The 20,558-nt window shown below is 35.4% G+C and overlaps 1 protein-coding gene across 1 annotated transcript in view; it reads left to right on the forward strand.

Annotated features, from left to right (window-relative positions):
• Positions 1 to 463: 463 nt before the first annotated feature.
• LOC133182694 (polyunsaturated fatty acid 5-lipoxygenase-like) overlaps positions 464 to 20,558 on the forward strand; it is a 52,390-nt gene continuing 32,295 nt past the window's right edge. Inside the window, 2 exon segments of the mRNA XM_061317546.1 lie at positions 464 to 925; positions 16,356 to 16,400. Coding sequence (XP_061173530.1) covers positions 464 to 925; positions 16,356 to 16,400 — 507 coding nt within the window.

Below are 20,558 nucleotides of genomic sequence, written 5' to 3' on the forward strand. Positions count from 1 at the left end.
GACATGATTTGTAAAACTGATCGGAATTTGAATATTGTTCTGTTTAAAAGAAGCACACTGTGAACGGTAAAAAACGATAGATCGGCGATGATATTTAATGGATTTCAGTGTTCTTCAATATATTAATATTCATATCTTAGAAATACAACAAATAAACAAGAATGTTTTTTTTTTCTTATTTTCGATGCTGCATCAAACTATCTTTGCATTCAAAATAAGCTCAAAATTATTGTTAGATTTGTCCTTTTTAAAAATTCATAAGGCAAGAAAATGTAAAAAGACGAATAGTAATTCAAGCCTCTGGGTACATACTAAAGGAAACAAGAAATATCCTGGTACAATATTCAGTAAGACGGTGATAGTGTACGAAGTTTTGATATAGAAATAGAAATTCAATTTCCTATATCCCATATCTATTACACTACTTATCGAGTAATGTGTATCTACTGATGAAAGATCTACAATGATCACGTACGATATTAAAGTGAAGACTGGGGATAAACTGGGCGCGGGGACAGACGCTAACATAGAAATCGTCCTACTTGGTAGCTCAGGAAAGCAAACAGAACCTGCCATTCTTAACAATTGGTGTAGAAATGATTTTGAACGTGGCAATACAGATGTTTTCACCATTCAAGACAAAACAGATATTCCTGAAGTAACTGAAATCAAGTTGCGAAGAGACAAAGCGGGTTTGTTCAGCGATTGGTTTGTCGAAAAGGTTGAAGTAACCAATCAGAAGAGCGGAAAGACTTGTGTTTTTCCAATACTTCGGTGGATTCGCCCTGATGTTGACCTCTATTTTGGACGACATGATGTCTCTCTGCCACAGTTTGATCCTCGACCACAACAACGCAGTGCTGAGCTGGAGGAGAAAAGGAAGCTCTATGAGTATGGGGAGAAAAATCCAGGATTACCCGTGCAGGTACAAATGAAAAAGGTTAAGATAACGAACAGTAATCGATAAACAATACAATTCTGTGAAGAGGGCATAAAACACGAACTCCTGAAAATTCCAGAGGTGGGATCAGGTGGCAAGGATTGGTAGGCATCCCCTGTCGACCGGTCACATCCGCCGTGAGCCCCATGTATTGATTGGGTAGACGGAACATTCCGTAGTTGAATGCAGTATAAAAATACAGGCCTAACAATTGGTATGAAGCAAGTCAGCCAAAATACGACTCAATGATAAGAAACAGATGAAATGCTGACTTTAAACGAGGCTGTTGAAATCCCTGTAACATCAACTATTCCGTCAGTAGCCTGCCTCGGTTTAAAAATTGATCGTACTCGAAAAAATGGAAATTTTCATCATAAAAGAATGGAACCCTCATCCAAGCATCCTTTAGGATGTGATGGATAGGGTCATTTTCCGAATTCGCCGAAAGGCTACGAGAGTTTAAATGGAATATCATGTCACACTTAGTCCACGTGGACCTTCTTTTAAAGTGATCAAAATAAAAGATTTTTCACACCTGAGTGGTTGTCATGCCTTATATATACCTGTAACTGACCATTGTCCGTGTCTTTGGAAGTAATTATTAAAATAAAATTTCAGGATCTAAATTTGTATATAAGTGGTAGGCAAAGATAATACCAAAATTATTAAATGAGAAAGGGAGGGTATTTAAACCCTCGTAGCCTTTCGGCTTATTCGGAAATGACCCTCATCCATCACATCCTAAAGGATGCTTGGATGAGGGTTCCATTTTCATTCATTCAGCCTCCAGGCTTTACTCTGGTTTATATGGAATCTTTAAAGCATTTCAAATTTAGAACCTGAAAGAATCTTCATAACTAATTTTAAAAATTATTGAAATAAATATAACCAAGACAACAACTATGCTTAATAACAATTATTTATTCAAAGACTACAATTAATCCAAGCACTTTAACACATTACAAATTATTAAACTTAAGCACAGTGTCCATCACATTACACAAATGAATCCACCAATCATTACCGTAAATGTCTATCCTCAATCCAGAACCGAATGCTCCAACTCCTCACAATCCTTTGATGTGCGCTAGAAAAATCAATTATTTTTTGTCCTTAATATGGTATCAGAAAAAGAATTTATTGTTTCTCTCTTATGATAAGTATAAAATGTTTTTGCATTTGCCCAGTTAGCAGTTTCTAAAATCTCGCTTAATTGAACACCTCCTGCAAATGCTGCAGAGGTTAATGCACTTTTAAATGAATATGCAGAGAAAACTGATTCATTAATACCAGATCGCTTTAATACCTCTTTTAGCCATCTGGTTACTGTAGATGTAGAGATCTCTTTGTGGGTTTTGAATGATATTAATAATTTATTAGTTTCCCTTTTTTCTTTAGTAACTTTCAAATAATATTTTAATGTGTGTAAAACACAACAACTCTTATCAGGAAATGCACTGATCTTTATTTTTTGAAAATCATGACCCGGTCTTGATGTTTCCAAAAGATCTGAAATTGTGAACACTACGTATTCACCAAATTCAGCCATATTGTTGATATCCAATGATATCAAAGCTTGAACTCTTTGCGCTGTTGTTAAAGCAAGTAAAGCTGACAGTTTTATGTTAAGATCCTTCAAACTCAAGTTTTCCAAGGGATAAAGACTTTTTAAATAATTCGATTTAATTGCTGAAAATTAAATCGCGTTATTAGAGAGGCCCATATTTGGGGTTATTAGTATTTCCCCGTTCTATCAACTTTCGGTATTTTAGTCTAACCCATGGGACTTCCTTTTCCGTTAGAGAACCAAGGAAAGCAGAAGTATCCTGCATCTCAAGTTGCAAATTTGTTTATTTTTTATACTGTGTTAAAAAATTTGCATGTTTTGCATTGAAATTTAAGGAGAATATTTCTAGCAATTTTTATTTTCGTGTGTATATGCACCATTATGTAAATGACTCTTCGGATGTTTTTAGATTTTGAAAAACCACATGCTAATAAAACAGAAAAGTCGTAACGCTGAGACAATATTTGAGCAAAAAATAATAATAATAATATTAATAACTTTATGATTTCTATATTTATTTCTTACTCTAAAGTCGGTAGTTTCAGAAAATGCCTAGAGGTAAACCGGCTGCCAAGCCCGCGAAGCGGAAATCCGCTGCCAAGTCAGCACCTATGAGTGGGCCCAAACAAAAAAGGGGATCAGTTGCATTAACAGAAGTTTCGACAGACGAAAACATATACCCTGTACAGCTAGTATTACAACTTCAAGTGTGGCTACTCCTTCCACTAGTTCCAGCAATGAATCTGAGGTCAATTTAGATACAACAGGTAACGAGATCGATAGTATATACGGTAGTTTGGGGGCAAATGTTACAGAATCGATCAAACAAAAAATTATTAAGGGCGAATACATTGATTTAGGTCAGCTTCTATCCAATCCGGTCCCGATGGATGGTAAGCAAACACTAACAGTCTCTAATGGTCAAGTAGTGATTGAACCGAAACGGGCTACAGTTAAAATTACAAATGTACAGCAGTGGACTGATGCATTTTTGATTTTCTCATCAATATATGCCACAGTACACCCTACAAAAATTTTTGGCTTGCTTAAGTACATCCACACTGTTCGTCTAGGGGCTAACAGATGCACTGGTATAGGGTGGAAATTTTATGATGAGCAATTTCGAATGAGAATTGCAAAAAATTCAAGTGCTTCATGGGGAATAGTTGATCAGGAGCTTTGGCTAATGTACATGGTACCATCGTTTACTGGTCATGTGCAAAAACCTTCAGCGGGGAGGGGGGGGGGGGGGGTCTTAAATGCTATGACTATAACAATTATGGGGTTTGTGTAAAACAGCAGTGCCATTATTTACATAAATGTTTGAGCTGTAGCGGCCCTCATCCATCAGTTATGTGTACAGGCCCGTTTGCTAAAAATCAATATGCTTCTCGAGATTTTTCAGGTCAAAGATACCCATTACAATACAGGAGCCAGGTACCTTCATCAAGACCACCCCCAGCCTAGAGCACGATTCCCCAGTGTACCACAATCTGCAGGGCCTAGGTTTTTCCCCAATTAAAGTGGAAGTTCTTGCAGCTTATTTACAAAACTCTGATTATGATAGGAAGAGTTCAAAAATTTTGCTAAAGGGGTTTTCTGAAGGTTTCAAACTAAATTACAATGGTCCAAGGGTAGCTACTAATTGTTCTAATTTAAAGTCAGCTTGAGATAATGAGCTTGAAATTCTGGAAAAAGTATTTAAAGAAATTAATGCTGGAAGAGTTGCAGGCCCATTCCATTCAAGACCCTTTCCCAATCTTAGGCTTTCACCTGTAGGTTTAGTACCGAAAAAGGATGGCTCATTTAGGTTGATTCATCATTTATCTTATCCTGAAAACTCAAGTGTTAATTCATTTATTGATCCATCTTTCTCCTCAGTCAATTATTCCTCATTAGATGATGCTGTTAGGTTACTAAGTTTGTTGGGTAAGGGGGCCTTGATGGGTAAAATGGACTCAAGTCTGCATTTAGGTTGCTTCCTGTTCACCCGTCAGATTTTGAGCTTTTAGGTTTTAAAATAAATGATATGTTTTTCTTTGACAAATGCCTGCCTATGGGATATTCAGTGTCTTGTAGTCTTTTTGAGGAATTTTCATCATGTTTGGAATGGATATTGAAGCAACAGTCGGGACAGAAATCTGTGGTGCATTACTTAGATGACTTTTTGTTTGCTGGTAGGGCAGGTAGCAATACATGTGATGAACTTATGTCATTGTTTGTGGGGCTTTGCGAGCAGTTAGGTGTCCCCTAACGGGTGCGGATGATAAAACAGTGTAGCCTTCAACTTCCCTGACCTTTTTAGGTTTTGAGTTAGATTCAGTTGAAATGATGATAAGAATCCCAGTTGATAAGTTAAATAGTTTAAAGGAATTGATCAACAGTTTTATGTCAAGAAAGAAGGCTACTCTAAAGGAATTTCAGGCTCTTGCAGGTTTGTTGAACTTTTGTTTGCGTGCCATTCCGTCAGGCCGGGCTTTCACTAGGCGTATTTATGACATCATGCAAGGGGTCTGTAAACCACATCACTTTATCAGGGTTTCTTTGGCAGTTAAGGAGGACTTGTGTGTGTGGCTTACATTTTTAGATTTGTTCAATGGCTGCTGTTACTTTCTACAAATTGACTGGGTAGATGTTGATCAACTCCAATTATTTACTGACAGTGCAGGGAATTCAGAATTAGGTTGTGGTGCTTTCTTTAGGAATCAATGGTTGTTTTTCAAGTGGCCAAGTGAATGGGCTGGTACTGAAGTAATCAGGGACATCACATTTCTTGAACTTGTTCCAATTGTTTTGGCAAATCATGCTTGGGGAAGTCAGTTATTCAGCAGAAAAATAGTTTTCCATGTGGACAACGAGGCCTTAGTCACAATTTTGAACAAAAAAAATCTTCTAGGTCTAAGCGTGTTATGTGCTTAATTCGTCCCTTGGTACTTCATTCCATATTAAACAATATACAGTTCAAGGCTTGTCATATTTTAGGTGTTCATAGTGAGGTTGCTGATGCTCTATCTCGTTGTCAGTTTCAGCGTTTTCGGTCACTTGCACCTCAGGCGGACTTGGAGCAACATCAATTCCAGAGTTCTTTCGAACCGTCATCTCCAGACTGAATTTGACAGATTAGTTCAGAGTTCAATTTCAACAAATACAAGACTTGCTTATCAGACAGGTTTACTTAAATTTGATCGTTTCAGGTTATCTTGTGGGTTACATCCGATTTGGCCTCCTGATGAAAAACAGATTATAGAATTGGTAGCTAGTTGTTCATTAAAGGGTCTGTCTTCTGCTACTGTAAGGACCTATCTGTCAGGTATAAGCTTTAAATGTAAACTTGATGGTAACCGAGACCCCACCCAAAACTTTGTTATCAAAAAGATGGTGGTAGGCATGTCAAGACTGCAAAGTTCAGTAGATGCTAGATTGCCAATTACACAAGAATTGTTGGGGAAAATATTGAATGTACTCCCAATTGTTTGTAAATCATCCTATGAAACTACATTGTTTTCAGCAGTTTTTTCATGCTCATTTTTTGGCCTATTTAGGGTTGGTGATTTGGTGTTAGATAGTAAGAAAAGCAGTAGTTCTCATGCCTTGGTTGCCGCAAGCATCAAATTCTCTCGGGACAATTCAGATGTAAAAATTTATTTGTCTCATTCTAAAACTGACCAGTTTGGAAAAGGGGTTATTTTGGTTCTACCTGCAGTTGAGGGAAAGATACATGTATGTCCAGTCAAGCTACTAAAACAATATTCAGTTCAACGTCCCGTGACTAATGGTCCTTTTTTCTGTCACTTCGACAAGTCACCATTAACACGTTATCAATTCAATGCCATTTTGAAAAAGTCTTTGTCATGCATTGGGGTAGACAATAATAAGTACAAGTCACATTCCTTTAGGATAGGTGGTGCCACAACAGCTTCTATTAACGACGTGTCAGATGATCAAATTCAAGAATTGGGTCGTTGGGGATCAAAAGCTTACAAGAGATATATAAGAATACCAACCTCAAATTTGATTGATGGCTAAAGATTCAATTGGTTGTATTACTTCTAGCACCTCAAGCAGAATAGCTTGATAGGTTTTCTAATACCAGTCTGGAAAATGTTATTTCAAATATATTCATTTTTGTTCACATATATTTCAGAAGGTGTAAGAATATGGATTATTGGATCGTCAATAATATGGCATGCTTTTGGTTATGCTAGACAAAATGGGGGGTCCAATCTTGGGTATCCACATTGAAGGCTAATATCTGGTGGCAGGGAAAAGGCGGCATGAAATGGCGACATCTCCTCCCTAAAATCAAATTAATGTTAAGGTATGAAGATCCCCCACAACATCTGGTTCTACATTGTGGTGGCAACGACATTGGTCAAATTCCATCATGTGTTTTGCGTTATAGCATAAATGATTCTTTAGATTCAATTTCGGTTCTGTTACCAAACACCAAAATTATTTGGTCTCAGATATTACCTAGATTGATTTGGCGTAATGCTAGGGACAACCATGCTCTTAATAAAGCAAGGGTTCGAGTTAACAGCTTTGTTGCAACGAAACTTCTGGCACAACAAGGGGGATATATTCGTTACCCAGAGCTCACTTCGGTTGATCATACTTTGCTTAAAGAGGATGGGGTGCACTTGTCGGAGCAAGGCAATAAGATATTTGTTGAAACTGAGGAAAGCTTTGCACAATTTTATGATGTCAGGGGTGGGCGTTTTTCCTGCTTAAAATGACCATGGCACTCTATTTAACTAACTATATAATGTAAATCACACTTAAATAGACACTGATGTAGCTAATATGATTGTTTTATACTCATTTGTCTTGGTATGCAATGTTTAATTTATGTGCTTTGCCTTTCTTTAGAAAGGGGTGGGGGGTATTTTAGTCATAAGCGTTCAGTTACCGCCATTGTGGCGGTGGACACATAGTGTCCATTTGGCGCAATCTTTAGCTGAACTTAAATAGGGTTATATTTAGTGAGCATCTGTTCCCAGGGCTCGCTACAACTGTACATAATTATTTTCAATATGTGTGAAATTTCAATTTGCTTGTTTGTGTCAGATTGAATGAAACATTTGCAATGTATTATTTGCCAGTAGGTTGTTTAACAGATTCATTTGTATATTTGTCTATTTCATATTCATTTCTATATTTGCCTATTTCTTGTGGATTTTCATTTACATGTATTTGCCATTTGGGTTGCCAAAATCGCCCAATGTATTTGGGTCGGTAACCTTGGTTACGATTGTAACCAGTAACTAACTGTAATTGCTTATAACTGAAAATTGTAGTGCTGCCATGGCCATTATTCGCCATTAAACCTTAAGAAATTTATATCTGTGTGGTTTTCTCTAATAATTCGACTTAATTGCTGAAAATTAAATCGCGTTATTAGAGAGACCCATATTTGGGGTTATTGGGTTATTAGTATTTCCCCGTTCTATCAACTTTCGGTATTTTAGTCTAACCCTTGGGACTTCTTTTTCCGTTGGAGAACCAAGGAAAGCAGAAGTATCCTGCATCTCAAGTTGTAAATTTGTTTATTTTTTATACTGTGTTAAAAAATTCCCACCCACCAGCACCCTTTATTAATGTATGAATATATATAAATAAATGTCTGTTTGGTGTCATTTTGCTGCTGCTTGATTTTTTTTTAGGTCACCTGAGTCACTCAGGTGACCTATTGCTATCTCTTTTCGTCCATCGTCGTGCGTCGTGCGTCGTCCGTCGGTCATAAACTTTTGAACATTTTCAGCTTCTTCTCTGGAACCAGTGAACCAATTTCAACCAATTTTGGCATATAGCATCTATGGGTGAAGGGGAACAAAAATTGTGAAATTCGTGGCGCCTGCCCCCCTGGGGCCTGAGGGGTGGGGTCAAAAACCATCAAAATTAATGCAATCTTTAAAAATCTTCTTCTTTACTCCTGGACATCAAGCAGTCAAACTGTTGGCATGATTGTAATAAACATTGAGCCCTCTACCAAAATTGTGAAATTCATGGCCCCAGGGTCAGGGGTTCTGGTGCTAGGGTGGGGCTATATAGATCATATAGTGAAAGTGCATTATTTCTTTGAAAATCTTCTTCTCTACTCCTGGATATTATTGAAACAAATTGAATACATAGTTATGATGAGCAAGGGTGACTCTACCAAAATTGTGAAATTCATGGCCCCAGGGTCAGGGGTTCTGGTGTTAGGGCGGGGCTATATAGAACATATAGTGAAAGTGCATTATTTCTTTGAAAATCTTCTTCTCTACTCCTGGGTATTATTGAAACAAATTGAATACATAGTTATGATAAGCAAGAGTGACTCTACCAAAATTGTGAAATTCATAGCCCCAGGGTCAGGGGTTCTGGTGTTAGGGCGGGGCTATATAGATCATATAGTGAAAGTGCATTATTTCTTTGAAAATCTTCTTCTCTACTCCTGGGTATTATTGAAACAAATTGAATACATAGTTATGATAAGCAAGAGTGACTCTACCAAAATTGTGAAATTCATGGCCCCTGGGTCAGGGGTTCTGGTGCTAGGGTGGGGCTATATAGATCATATAGTGAAAGTGCATTATTTCTTTGAAAAGCTTCTTCTCTTCTCCTGGGTATTATTTAAACAAATACATGGTTATGATAAGCAAGGATGCCTTTTCCAAATTTGTGAATTTCATGACCCCTGGATCAGAGGTTCTGATGTTAGGGCGGGACTCTATTTATTATATAGTGAAAATGCATTAATGCTTTAAAAATCTTCTCTGCACCTGGGCATATCAGAGGCAAAAAGAGTAAAAGTTTTAATAAGGAAGGGTATTTTTACCAGATTTTTGAACATCAAGACCATTTGGTCAAGTGTTCTAGTCCAGGCCAGGGCTCTATTAATTTGTATTCTACTGAGAGGAGTTATTCCCCTTTGCCATTTACTTTTGATAATTAATCACTGTAAATAATGTACTTGAAAGGTTAGTAGAATAAGAGAATTATGCAAGAATTTTTTTTGTATAAAACAAAAAGTACTTTCATAGTTTTAATGATCAGGTAGACTTGTCTTATTAAGGTTTTCCATCCCTAATAGGAACTAATTCTCTATCCTTAAATATCAATCACGTATATAATACTCTGATATTAATTCAAAGGGTGTCAGGTGGTTACGTTCCGATTCCGTGTTCGACCCGCGTGGTTACGACCCAAGTGGTTTCGACCTACTCTAATATATATCCCTACATGTCAATACCTGAGTACAGGGGTATACACTGTGCGGTAAACAAATGGATATCCGGTAGCTGTATATTGTATGGCTTCAGAGATGTGCGTGTCAATAGGTAGTTGTTTCCGTATGTGTAGTCAACATGCAGGTTTCCTAACATTTTTTTCTACTATCGCGGAGCATGAATGTTGATAAATTTGATTTAGTAATGAATTATATTTGAACAATTTTCCATAAAAATTAATCAAATACTTCTTCAAATGTACCGTGATCACATATGCACTGTCTGAACAATGTACGTTTCTCCAAATTTAATTACATACGATAATTAACACAGTTATACGTGGTCAATATAAAAAAAAATTGTGGACGAAAAAATAAAATGTAAAACTTTTGAAAGTGTTAATTAATTTCGTTCCGAAGCAATTAATTGTTAATTAATTGCTTTGGAACGAAACCACTCGGGTCGAACATGGATTTGTGTCGAAACCACGCGGGTCGAACAAGTCATCGGAACGTAACCACCCGCATTCCTTCAAAGAACTTTACAGTAGAAAAGGATTTACCAAGTGAAAGTTTCCAAAACCTAATTAACTAAGCAGTATTTAATTAATAGAAACTGCATTGAAGTCTATGGAGACAAGCGATTTTTTTAAAATAAAAATTCAGATAATAAGAATATCAATAACTACTGTGGTGGAAAGATCCATTAAATCATTAGAAATAGAATGACAATTGAAAACAATTTTTTTACCGTATATTTTTTTAAAATTGATTTTTATTACTTAAAAAAAGAGGGAGATAACTCTTCAACAAAGGTCAAGTCATAAATTAGGACACTTCCATTCTTACATGCTAATAGTAATAAATGTAGATTATGTCTAAATATACTGAGTATTCCACCCGTACACATCTGTTATGTATTCAAATTCATTGAATCTGAGGCTATTAGGGATGGAATACCAGTACCTTAAATATTCATCAAAGACCAAGAGTCTTACTCAGGCCAATGTAAGAGATTTCCACAAGGAATTAAAAGAGTACAGAAGCACTGATAGTTTCTTAATATACTGTCTGGTGAGAGTGATAAAAATGGGGAACAGATTAGAACCTAATTTATGAACTGTTAATGAATACTAGACTAATTATTTTGTTAATCCTGATCACCCTATTTTTCTTGCTTTTGGGCAACAAAGCTTCACCTTTCAAGTCATTTTATACTCTATGGATCCTCTAAATTGTTGTATTATACTCAGGTGACCATTAAGGCCCTTGGGCCTCTTGTTTCTATTTTCAGCCTTGTACATCTCTTAGTTCAATACCTTACTTCGTCATGGCGCACTGCATGGCTGTAACCTTCGATGGCTGTTCCTGTATCCAACTGTTACTGTACCAGCACCAATGAAGTTACAATTCCCAAGATGCGTTCCACAATCTGTCGCTGGACTTGAATAGTGATTTGTATGTGTAGTGAGTATCTGACCCTAGGACTCACTATTGCCTTACATGTAAATGATTTTCGTACGATTCCCAATTTGTATATAACGGATGGAATAAGACTACGCAATCTTTAGCTGAACTTAAATAGGGTTATATTTAGTGAGCATCTGTTCCCAGGGCTCGCTACAACTGTTCATAATTATTTTCAATATGTGTGAAATTTCAATTTGCTTATTTGTGTCAGACTGAATGAAACATTTGCAATGCATTATTTGCCAGTAGGTTGTTTAACAGATTCATTTGTATATTTGCCTATTTCATATTCATTTCTATATTTGCCTATTTCTTGTGGATTTTCATTTACATGTATTTGCCATTTGGGTTGCCAAAATCGCCCAATGTATTTGGGTCGGTAACCTTGGTTACGACTGTAACCAGTAACTAACTGTAATTGCTTATAACTGAAAATTGTAGTGCTGCCATGGCCATTATTCGCCATTAAACTTTAAGAAATTTATATCTGTGTGGTTTTCTCTGATAATTCAAAACTTTGCTAACCTCCCATGTAACAGTGTATTTTGGTTTTGGTCTATTATTAAGAAATACACCCTTCATAAATCTAATAATAATTGGACTCTGTAAGTATGAAAAATTTCCACAGGCTGAAATTGTTTCAATTATTGCAGCTTTGTGTGCATTAATAGTACTATAAGAAAGTTTTTTCTCTGCTAGACTGGACAGATAATTTATTATTTCATAAGAAGATGGTTGCATGGAATTGATTTTCCTTTGATCACATCAAATTTGCCACTTATGCCAAATAAAGTCAAATTTTCTATTTGTACTTGATCTCCATGACTGAGTGATATATCTGATAGAATTTTCTGATAACCCTGTATTTTTGAGTCTATTCCTGATACAAGACAAGCGCATAGAAACAACTTTCTTAAGTTTAGGGGATGAAACTGATTGTTGTGTACTAAACGCAATAGGTCTGGTCTGACTGGAAGTTGAATTGGATTGGCTATTAACATTCCTAATAGTTTTGGAAACCAAGACTGGGTTCCCCACTTTGGTACGATAAGAATAGCTTTGCTCGCCTTGTCGTCTTCTATTTTCTGTAGGATCTTTCCAATCAAACTGAAAGGAGGAAATATATACTGAAACGCAAAAGAAACGCAACATTCTATTTTAGGGGGAAATATTATATATAAGATATAATTTTGTATCTAAAATGTAAGGACATCTTCAACTTTGTAAATATCGGTAATTTATCGGTTGAATGATTTTCATACCATTACCGGAAGTTAAGTTTGAGTCCGCTTAACAGAAATCAAAAATTGCATGTTTAACAAAATATTTGGCAATAATATGGGGGTTTAAGAATTTGTATCTGTTCATCATAAGTACTGAAACAACGTTACGAAAAATAAATTCTTCTTTCTTTTCCGTAAGCGATGCCAAGGCTTCCTAAAAATGACTTAAGTACGCATTTTCATTGCTCTAGCTGGAAAATCTCAAAATAAAGGTGATGGAGAGTTGCAGATGCAAATATGCAACACATCACGCCTCAACAGGCTTTTACGTATCATTAGCATGAATGACAGTCCTTGGACCGGAAGTCCAAGGGTATAACACTGCAGCTGGCTAGAGAAAATTCGACCTCATCATCTGAAAAAACAGGCATTTAAAAATGGCAAAGAATATTTCTTTCGCCCATAGCTCGAGATTGATGAACCTACTGCATCGTAGAAATCAAGCTGCAACGGTTGTAAATGGCAGTCTTGCACGCTGTAATTGAATGGCCGGGGGGGGGGGGGGTTAACATTCATGTATAACTTTCTAAAGTTAGTAGGTTATAATATAACATTTTTATCAAATCTCTGATGTTTATGAATCGAGTTTTATCTTACTGTATTCATTTTTAAAAATCATTAGATAAAAAATTCAAATATTTGTAGATTACTGCTTGTTGCGTTTCTTTTGCGTTTCAGTATATAAGAATTAAAATCTGACCAATTCACCGTAAAAGCATCTGATGTTCATGCTTGTGGGTTAGGAAACCAAGATATATAATTATCCAACTGCTTGTTTAATCTAGAGGCAAAAAGGTCAATATCAGGAAAAAATGGTGATCTACAAATAGCACAGAAAACCTTTTCATTTAATTTCCATTCTGTTGAATCTCTAAACGTCCTAGACATATAATCTGCAATAATATTATTTTTTTCCCGCTATATGAACGGCAGAAAGAATAATATTTCTATCATCACACCACAACCGTATCTCTTTCGACTCCTCAAATAATGAAATTACCGAACCTCCTTGATTATTGATGTATGAAACAGCAGCACTACTATCTGACCTTATACATATATGAATATCTTTCTGATCATTACACAAACTCTGAAGGGCAAATTTTACAGCTTTAAGCTCCAAAATATTTATATGCAATAATGACTCCTCCGTAGTCCATCTACCCCCAGTAGAAGTTCCATTTAAACTTGCCCCCCATCCAGACTTTGAGGCCTAAGTTTCCAAATAAAATCGAATTTGAGGATTCCTTATCAACTTCCCATTTTTCTATTTCATTTTTAGCAGATTCAGAAAGAATCATAACACTATCATTATCATTATTTGATGTCCTCAAAGCTTCCACCTTATCTCTATCAAGATATCTGGAAAATAATCCAGCTAAATTCACTGCATACATAAATGAGGTAAAAAGACCAATTAATTTACCTATTTCTCTGATTTTTTTGTATCTTTTTGAGGAGTAACGTTTCGCAAAGTAAACGTATTTTTTTCCAATTTTTTTCTTCTGGTAAGTAAATTTTAAAATCCACAGAATCTATGAAATGACTTAGATAATTAATTCTAGTGGTTGGGATTAATACAGATTTTTCTCTATTCACGAAGAAACCAAGTTTCTCCAATAATTTCACAAGATAATTTGCATTTTGTTTGCAAAGTACAAAATTTTCTGCCTCTATCAATGAGTCGTCTATGTAAAAGAATGATGAAATGCCCTGTTGTCGAATAAAAGCGAAAATTGGTTTCATAACCTTAGTAAAAACTCGAGGAGCTGAAGCCAGACCAAAAAATAGTGCATTGCATTGATACAACACTCCCTTCCATAAAAACTTCAAGTATTTTCTATCACCTTTGAAAATAGGGACTGACAAATATGCATCTTTAAGATCTACACTAACAAAATAAGAATTCTTTTTCACTGAAGACAAAACCATATCTAAAGTTTCCATTTTAAAATGATGATACTGAACAAATTCATTTAACTTTTTAAATTAATTGCTGGTCTAAATTTTCCATTTTTCTTTTCCACAACGAATATATTTGAAATAAATTCTCCTTCCTTAAAATTTGACTCCGAAATTGCCCCTTTTGACAAAAGCTCAGAAACCTCTTTATCAACTATATCAGTTTGAATTTCATTAAATTTTATTGGTTGTGGTATTTTGTTCTGAAAAGGCTTTTCTTCAAATTCTATTTTATATCCGCCTAGGATAGTATTTAAAATTCACCTATCAGATGTTATTTGTTTCCCATTCATCTAAATGGTCCGATAGACCCCCCAGCAATAAATGTAGATAAATTTTTACTTACATTTAAAACTGTGTCTGGTATCTTCCTCTGGTCCCTCTGAAGCCTCTTGACCGGTTTGATCTTCCTCGGAATGTTTGACAACTGTTCGTATAACTTCCCCTGCCTCTGTATGCAGGTCTCCCCCTTAAGTTTTTTGAAACTGATCTTGACTGAAACATGGATTGGCCTGTTATTTGTTCATTAATGTTTGACGCATCATTTATCTCCTTCATCCTTTTTGTTATATCGCTAGGAAATACGTTTTTTCCTCGATGGAAGTTGAAGCTGAACACAACTGCTGAAAACGTTTTTGAACATAGGGTTTCAAAATATACCTCCTTTTAATGTTCATTTCATACATCGCATTGCACGCCAACATTACAGCGTCCGACACAGATTTCTTTGCTTTTATCATTTCAACTTTATTTGTTTTAAACATTTCTGCTAATGCAATCATTGAGACAATCGATACTCCCATGACTTTCTGAGCTTCTTGTAGAGTTTTATCTCTTTGTTGAACGTTAGGGAATAAATTATTCCAAATCTCAGAATTTATCATGGGGGAATCAAATTTTTGCAATTTTCAGGAATTTTTATTTCCTCAATGTACTTGGAAATGTCAGCCTTTTGGGTACACCCCATCTTTATGAACTTGGAAATATTTTCTGAAATAGGTTCACAAAACTTTGTTTCATCTTCGAATATTTTTGGCATGCTAAATTCAGTTTTTTCATCATCAAAAACAATCTCGGGATCATTATCTGTTGAAAAAATTTCATAAGTTTGATTTTCATTTTTCATTTCCGGAATTAAATCTTCCATTGGAAATTGGTCCAACCCGGAAGTACTACATTCCGCACTCTCTTGTTCATGAAAGTTAGAATTATTATCTGATCGCCGTAAGATTTCTTGCAAAAGTGAATAAATTTGTAATGGATTGAAATCCTATATTGGTTTCTTATTTGATGTAAGTTTTTCATCATTTTTACGTTTTGATACTTTTTTCACTGGGGCTTTACCTTTCTTGTTTTTTCCCGGGCCTTTGCCCGTCCATGTGGAAGCGTTGACATTACTTCTCGTATTTGGTCGACTCGAATTTTCTCGAGCTGCTTCTTCGTCATTCAGATGATTTTCTAAGTCCGACTCTTGTTCCGAAGCGAATAATTGCACAACGTCAGTGGGAGTTTTCCCTTCGTCTTCGGAACTGGACTCTGATAATTTTGGCATCTTGTTTAAAGATATACCAAACAGAGTTTTTTGCACTGAAAATATGTTATAAACTCATAATAACAGCTTCTAAATCATTTATACTGTCTCGCAGTATATACTGCCACACACTACGTGAGTGGCCAGATACACGTGGGCCTGTAACACGAAAGACACGGACAATGGTCAGTTACAGGTATATATAAGGCATGACAACCACTCAGGTGTGAAAAATCTTTTATTTTGATTACTTTAAAAGAAGGTACACGTGGACTAAGTGTGACATGATATTCCATTTCAACCACAGTAAAGCCTGGAGGCTCAATGAAGGAAAATATGTTTATGTATATTTTATAATGTAAAATATTCTTAATTGACTCTTTTAATAATAGGTTAAAAATGTCCCTGAGGATGACGTTTTCTCTTCTTCTTTCAAGGTAGGTAACATAGATTATTTCTTTACAATCTCTGTGGATGATCAAACATTTATACATTAATTTTATCGTTTTTTAATACAAAGGCATATCTACTAGATTAATGAGAAATATATATATTTGTAATATCATCAAGTCCATTTACTGATTCATCTTTACGTATTTTTTACGTTGTGCGATATAATGTAAAAAATAATCTTTATGGAGAACAATTTACAATTGTGTATAACTTTACTGTAAAAAATAATTATAATACCAAAAGAGAACAATCAATTCCATGGAATACAAAATATATTTTTAATCTTGAAACAACATTGTATGACAAAGTAATTATTTGTCCCAAGTGGGGGATGGAAGCACAAAGACACCTGCCAATCTTTTGAGAGCGGACTGGTAAATGAGCCCTAAATAGCTAAACTTTGCTTCTGTAGAATTGTAGCTACACTACTTTACCATAGAACTGATGTCAATTCAGTATATGAATTACATAAAATGTAAAATAGCTTTTCCATCAGGTACTTTTTTTTAAATAAACTTTCATGGAAAGCTTAAGGAGCCTTCGTGGCAAGTTCGGAGAAGAAACAATTTATATGTATCGCTCGATACAATCACTCGAGGTTTCCAGCACAGCTCTCCTGGCAAAGACATGAATTAAATACTGTTATTTGGTCGCTTTCTGGTAATCAATTGCAAGTGTTGAATTTACAAGATTGTGAATTGATACATTTCTAAAACACATATATATCTCTCTCTTTTATTTTAAATGGACTAAAGAGATATTGCTCGACAAATCAGGATATGATTTACAAAGCTTTTATAATTGATGTTATTCCGTAAAGTACTATTCCACGTATATAAAAATATCAATTTTTGGAGGATTTTCAGCTATTCAAAAACATAAAAAAAAAAAAAAAACCCATCCAATAGCCAAAAGAAAAAAAACTATGCTATTTGAAAAGACATCATATCCTGTGGCTAAAAAACAACTATAAAAAATGTGTAAATTATTATTAATATTCGAAAAACTATGGATGAGTTTAATGCAAAAATAAAATCAATTTCACTATGTTTGATAAACTCCAGTATAAGCAAGAGATGTATGCATGTGAAATGAATTTGACATTTCAAAACAATTTCTTTTTATTTCCACCTAGTCCATTAGCCAGTCCATGGATTTTTCGATATCGATGCCATCTTGGCTGAATAATTTTCCTAGTTTTATTTGAAGGACAGCTACATGTATCTCAAGTTTCAGAAAATGTGAGATAGCTTTCTACTGATTGTGGCTTAGTAGTGTATCAACCATTTATATACACCCATCCAAAATGTTACTCCTCTTAACTGTGTCTATGAAAGGAGAAGGTGCATTTATTCAATACGCACTTCCTATTTTATTTTGATTGATATCTTCTTGGAAATCGTCTTTGATGCAGTTCACGCTATTTACTTTTCAATATTATTCAATTTTGGCTCTGTAATGATCCTTCTAAATTATATAATGATATAATCCTAAATCCTACCCATGATCATAAAGTGGAACATGCACTTTTGACATTATAAACAGCTGAAACAAATTACTTCTGTGACAATCAAAAATACATTGCAGGGTCATTTTATTAAAAGAATTTTATTCTCTAATGGGTATTTGATTGATTGATTATATGTTGTTTAACGTCCCATACGAAATTTTTTCACTCATATGGAGACGTCACCTTATACCGGTGAAGGGTTTCAAATTTTGACCTTTACATGGCACTCAGGGCCATCGAGCAGTGAGGGATCTTTATCGTGCCAACGCCTGCCGTGACACGGGGCCTAGGTTCTTAAGGTCTCATCCGAAGGACCCGCAACTTTCACTTCAAAGTACCGAGCGCATGGCTAAGAAACAGTTGCTACCCATATTTTATCGACTCAGGTCAGTCGCGGCCGAGATTCGAACTCACGACCTCCCGATCACGGAGCGAGCGCTCTACCGATTGAGCTACCGTAAACGGTCTAATTGGTATTTGAAAACATATTTTAGTAGCAAATATATATATATATATATCTTACCTTTAGTAAATCTTTATCCCTACCCCAAAAATGACAAATTTCAAAAATTGACGAGTTTCCTTTGATTAACTCTGTGTGCATATTTTTTTTTCATACACAAGTATGATATTTCTATAACATTTGAACAATTTTTTCTAAAAGTAATTACGAAAAGAATGTAAAAATCACGGTCTATCACGTCAATATGTCATAAGGATAATCCTCTAAGGTCAAAAGGTCACAACTTTGGCAATATCCTAATAATCTGTGTACTAGTATTTCACGTGTCAGGAATCAAATATGCTTTAGTTACAGGTTTGATGGAAGTTACAATATGGCTTTTTGTTTATTTGTTTGTCGTTTAACGTCCCTCTCGAAAATTTTTTCACTCATATGGAGACGCCACCACTTGCCGGTGGAGGGCTAAAAATTTGACCTATTCTTGGCACTTAGGGCCATTGAGCAGTGAGGGATCTTTTTCGTGCCAGCACCTGCTGCGACACGGAACCTCGGTTTATACGGTCTCATCCGAAGGACGGTCTCCACGTCCCGCAGTGGGATTCGATCCCGCGACGTAAGGATCAACTCTTACCCCACGACTCTAGAACAGACGCTCTAACCACTGCGCCATGCAGGCGACTACAATATGGCAGAAAACAAACTAAAATGCATTATACACATCGTCCATCACATGAAGGTACCGGTAATTGGAACTTGCATCTCTACGCTATAAGCAAACTCTTAGATGTCTAAAATATGTTGGTGTCTTCTTAGTAAAGAAATTCTGTACAAAAGTTGAAAGCATACTGTTCAATCTTGTCACAATAAAAGTGATTACAGATAGAGATGGACGGACAATGTGGTTCCTATAAGGCTCTCTCATTTAATGTGGGACCCTAACTATCTCCCTGCTAAACAAATTTGAGTTCTATTCACCTGAGTCATTCTTAGTACTTGTGTATCCAGTCTGATTGTGCAGATGTTCTGTAGAAGATAAAATTAGTGAAGAGCTTACAGAGAGACAGGCAGCTCACTACTGGATGTACATTCTACATTTATTGACCGAGTTCGAGGGCAATATGCGTTTTTTCGGACCCAAGGACCAAACTGTTTGTCTTAAGCAAAGTTTTCATTACCTGAAAGCGAAACAAACATAATTGACAACAAATATCGAATGCAATCGATTGTGAAGCAAACAAGTTTAAAACCTGACGTCACAATCACAGTAGGTCATACGAATATCTTAACGTAGGTCGCGGGTTTGCTGACGTCATTAAAACTGAGTACGCAGTTTATATGATTTGGGCGACTTTCTTGTGCACATTTGATTATGACATCACAATGAGTAAGACATTTTTTTAACTCCTCGATACAACAAACTGAAGTTATCACAGATTGAAAACTTTTTTATGATTTTATGATTTTTTTTAATGTTCGAAAATCGAAAGCGTTAGAAAGCGTTTATTTATCATCACAGTGAGGCCACAACAGTATCACGAAAAGATGCGGAGCAACTGAACAAGTGTCAACTGCATGATTTTTTTTCCTTTGACGTATTTTAATAAAAAGTTTGTTTCACTGATAAACCGTCATTATATAAACAACCGCAGTTACAACTGTTATATCAAAAGTTTAACTTTATTTTTAAAAAGGAAATTATTTTTAAAAAAAACAAAAAAAAAAAACAAGTATATCTATATCACAATTGAAAAATTGCTCAAGTATGAAGCATAAAACATAAAAACGACACAGACCTTCTATAATAACAGCTTACAATGTAGCCTGTTGATAAGGCAAGATAGAATTAATTTTTAGATTTTCATCTCCATTTACCTCTCTCAAAGTGTTTCGTCCGATGGCTTTTTAAAAATTCTTTTCAGAAGTATTTAAATATAAAATCAAGGTAAAAGTTTGGGAGGTATCTCCCATTTGTATGCGAAAAACCGAATAAAGAATTAATTTAAAAAAACGGCGAGGAATGCAGTGTAAATGCACCGTATAAATACAGATATGTCTAGAGAATTAAGGCAGTGATGTTTAACTAGATTTAGATACATCTATTATCATAGAAAGATTTGAACAAAGTAAAAGTACTGCGACGAAGAAATTAAAGCTCCAAAATAACAATCT

The sequence above is a fragment of the Saccostrea echinata genome, unplaced genomic scaffold, assembly GCF_033153115.1.
Source record: "Saccostrea echinata isolate AGI-Se365-2 ecotype Australia unplaced genomic scaffold, CSIRO_AGI_Sech_v1 ptg000009l, whole genome shotgun sequence".
Lineage (NCBI taxonomy): Eukaryota > Metazoa > Mollusca > Bivalvia > Ostreida > Ostreidae > Saccostrea > Saccostrea echinata.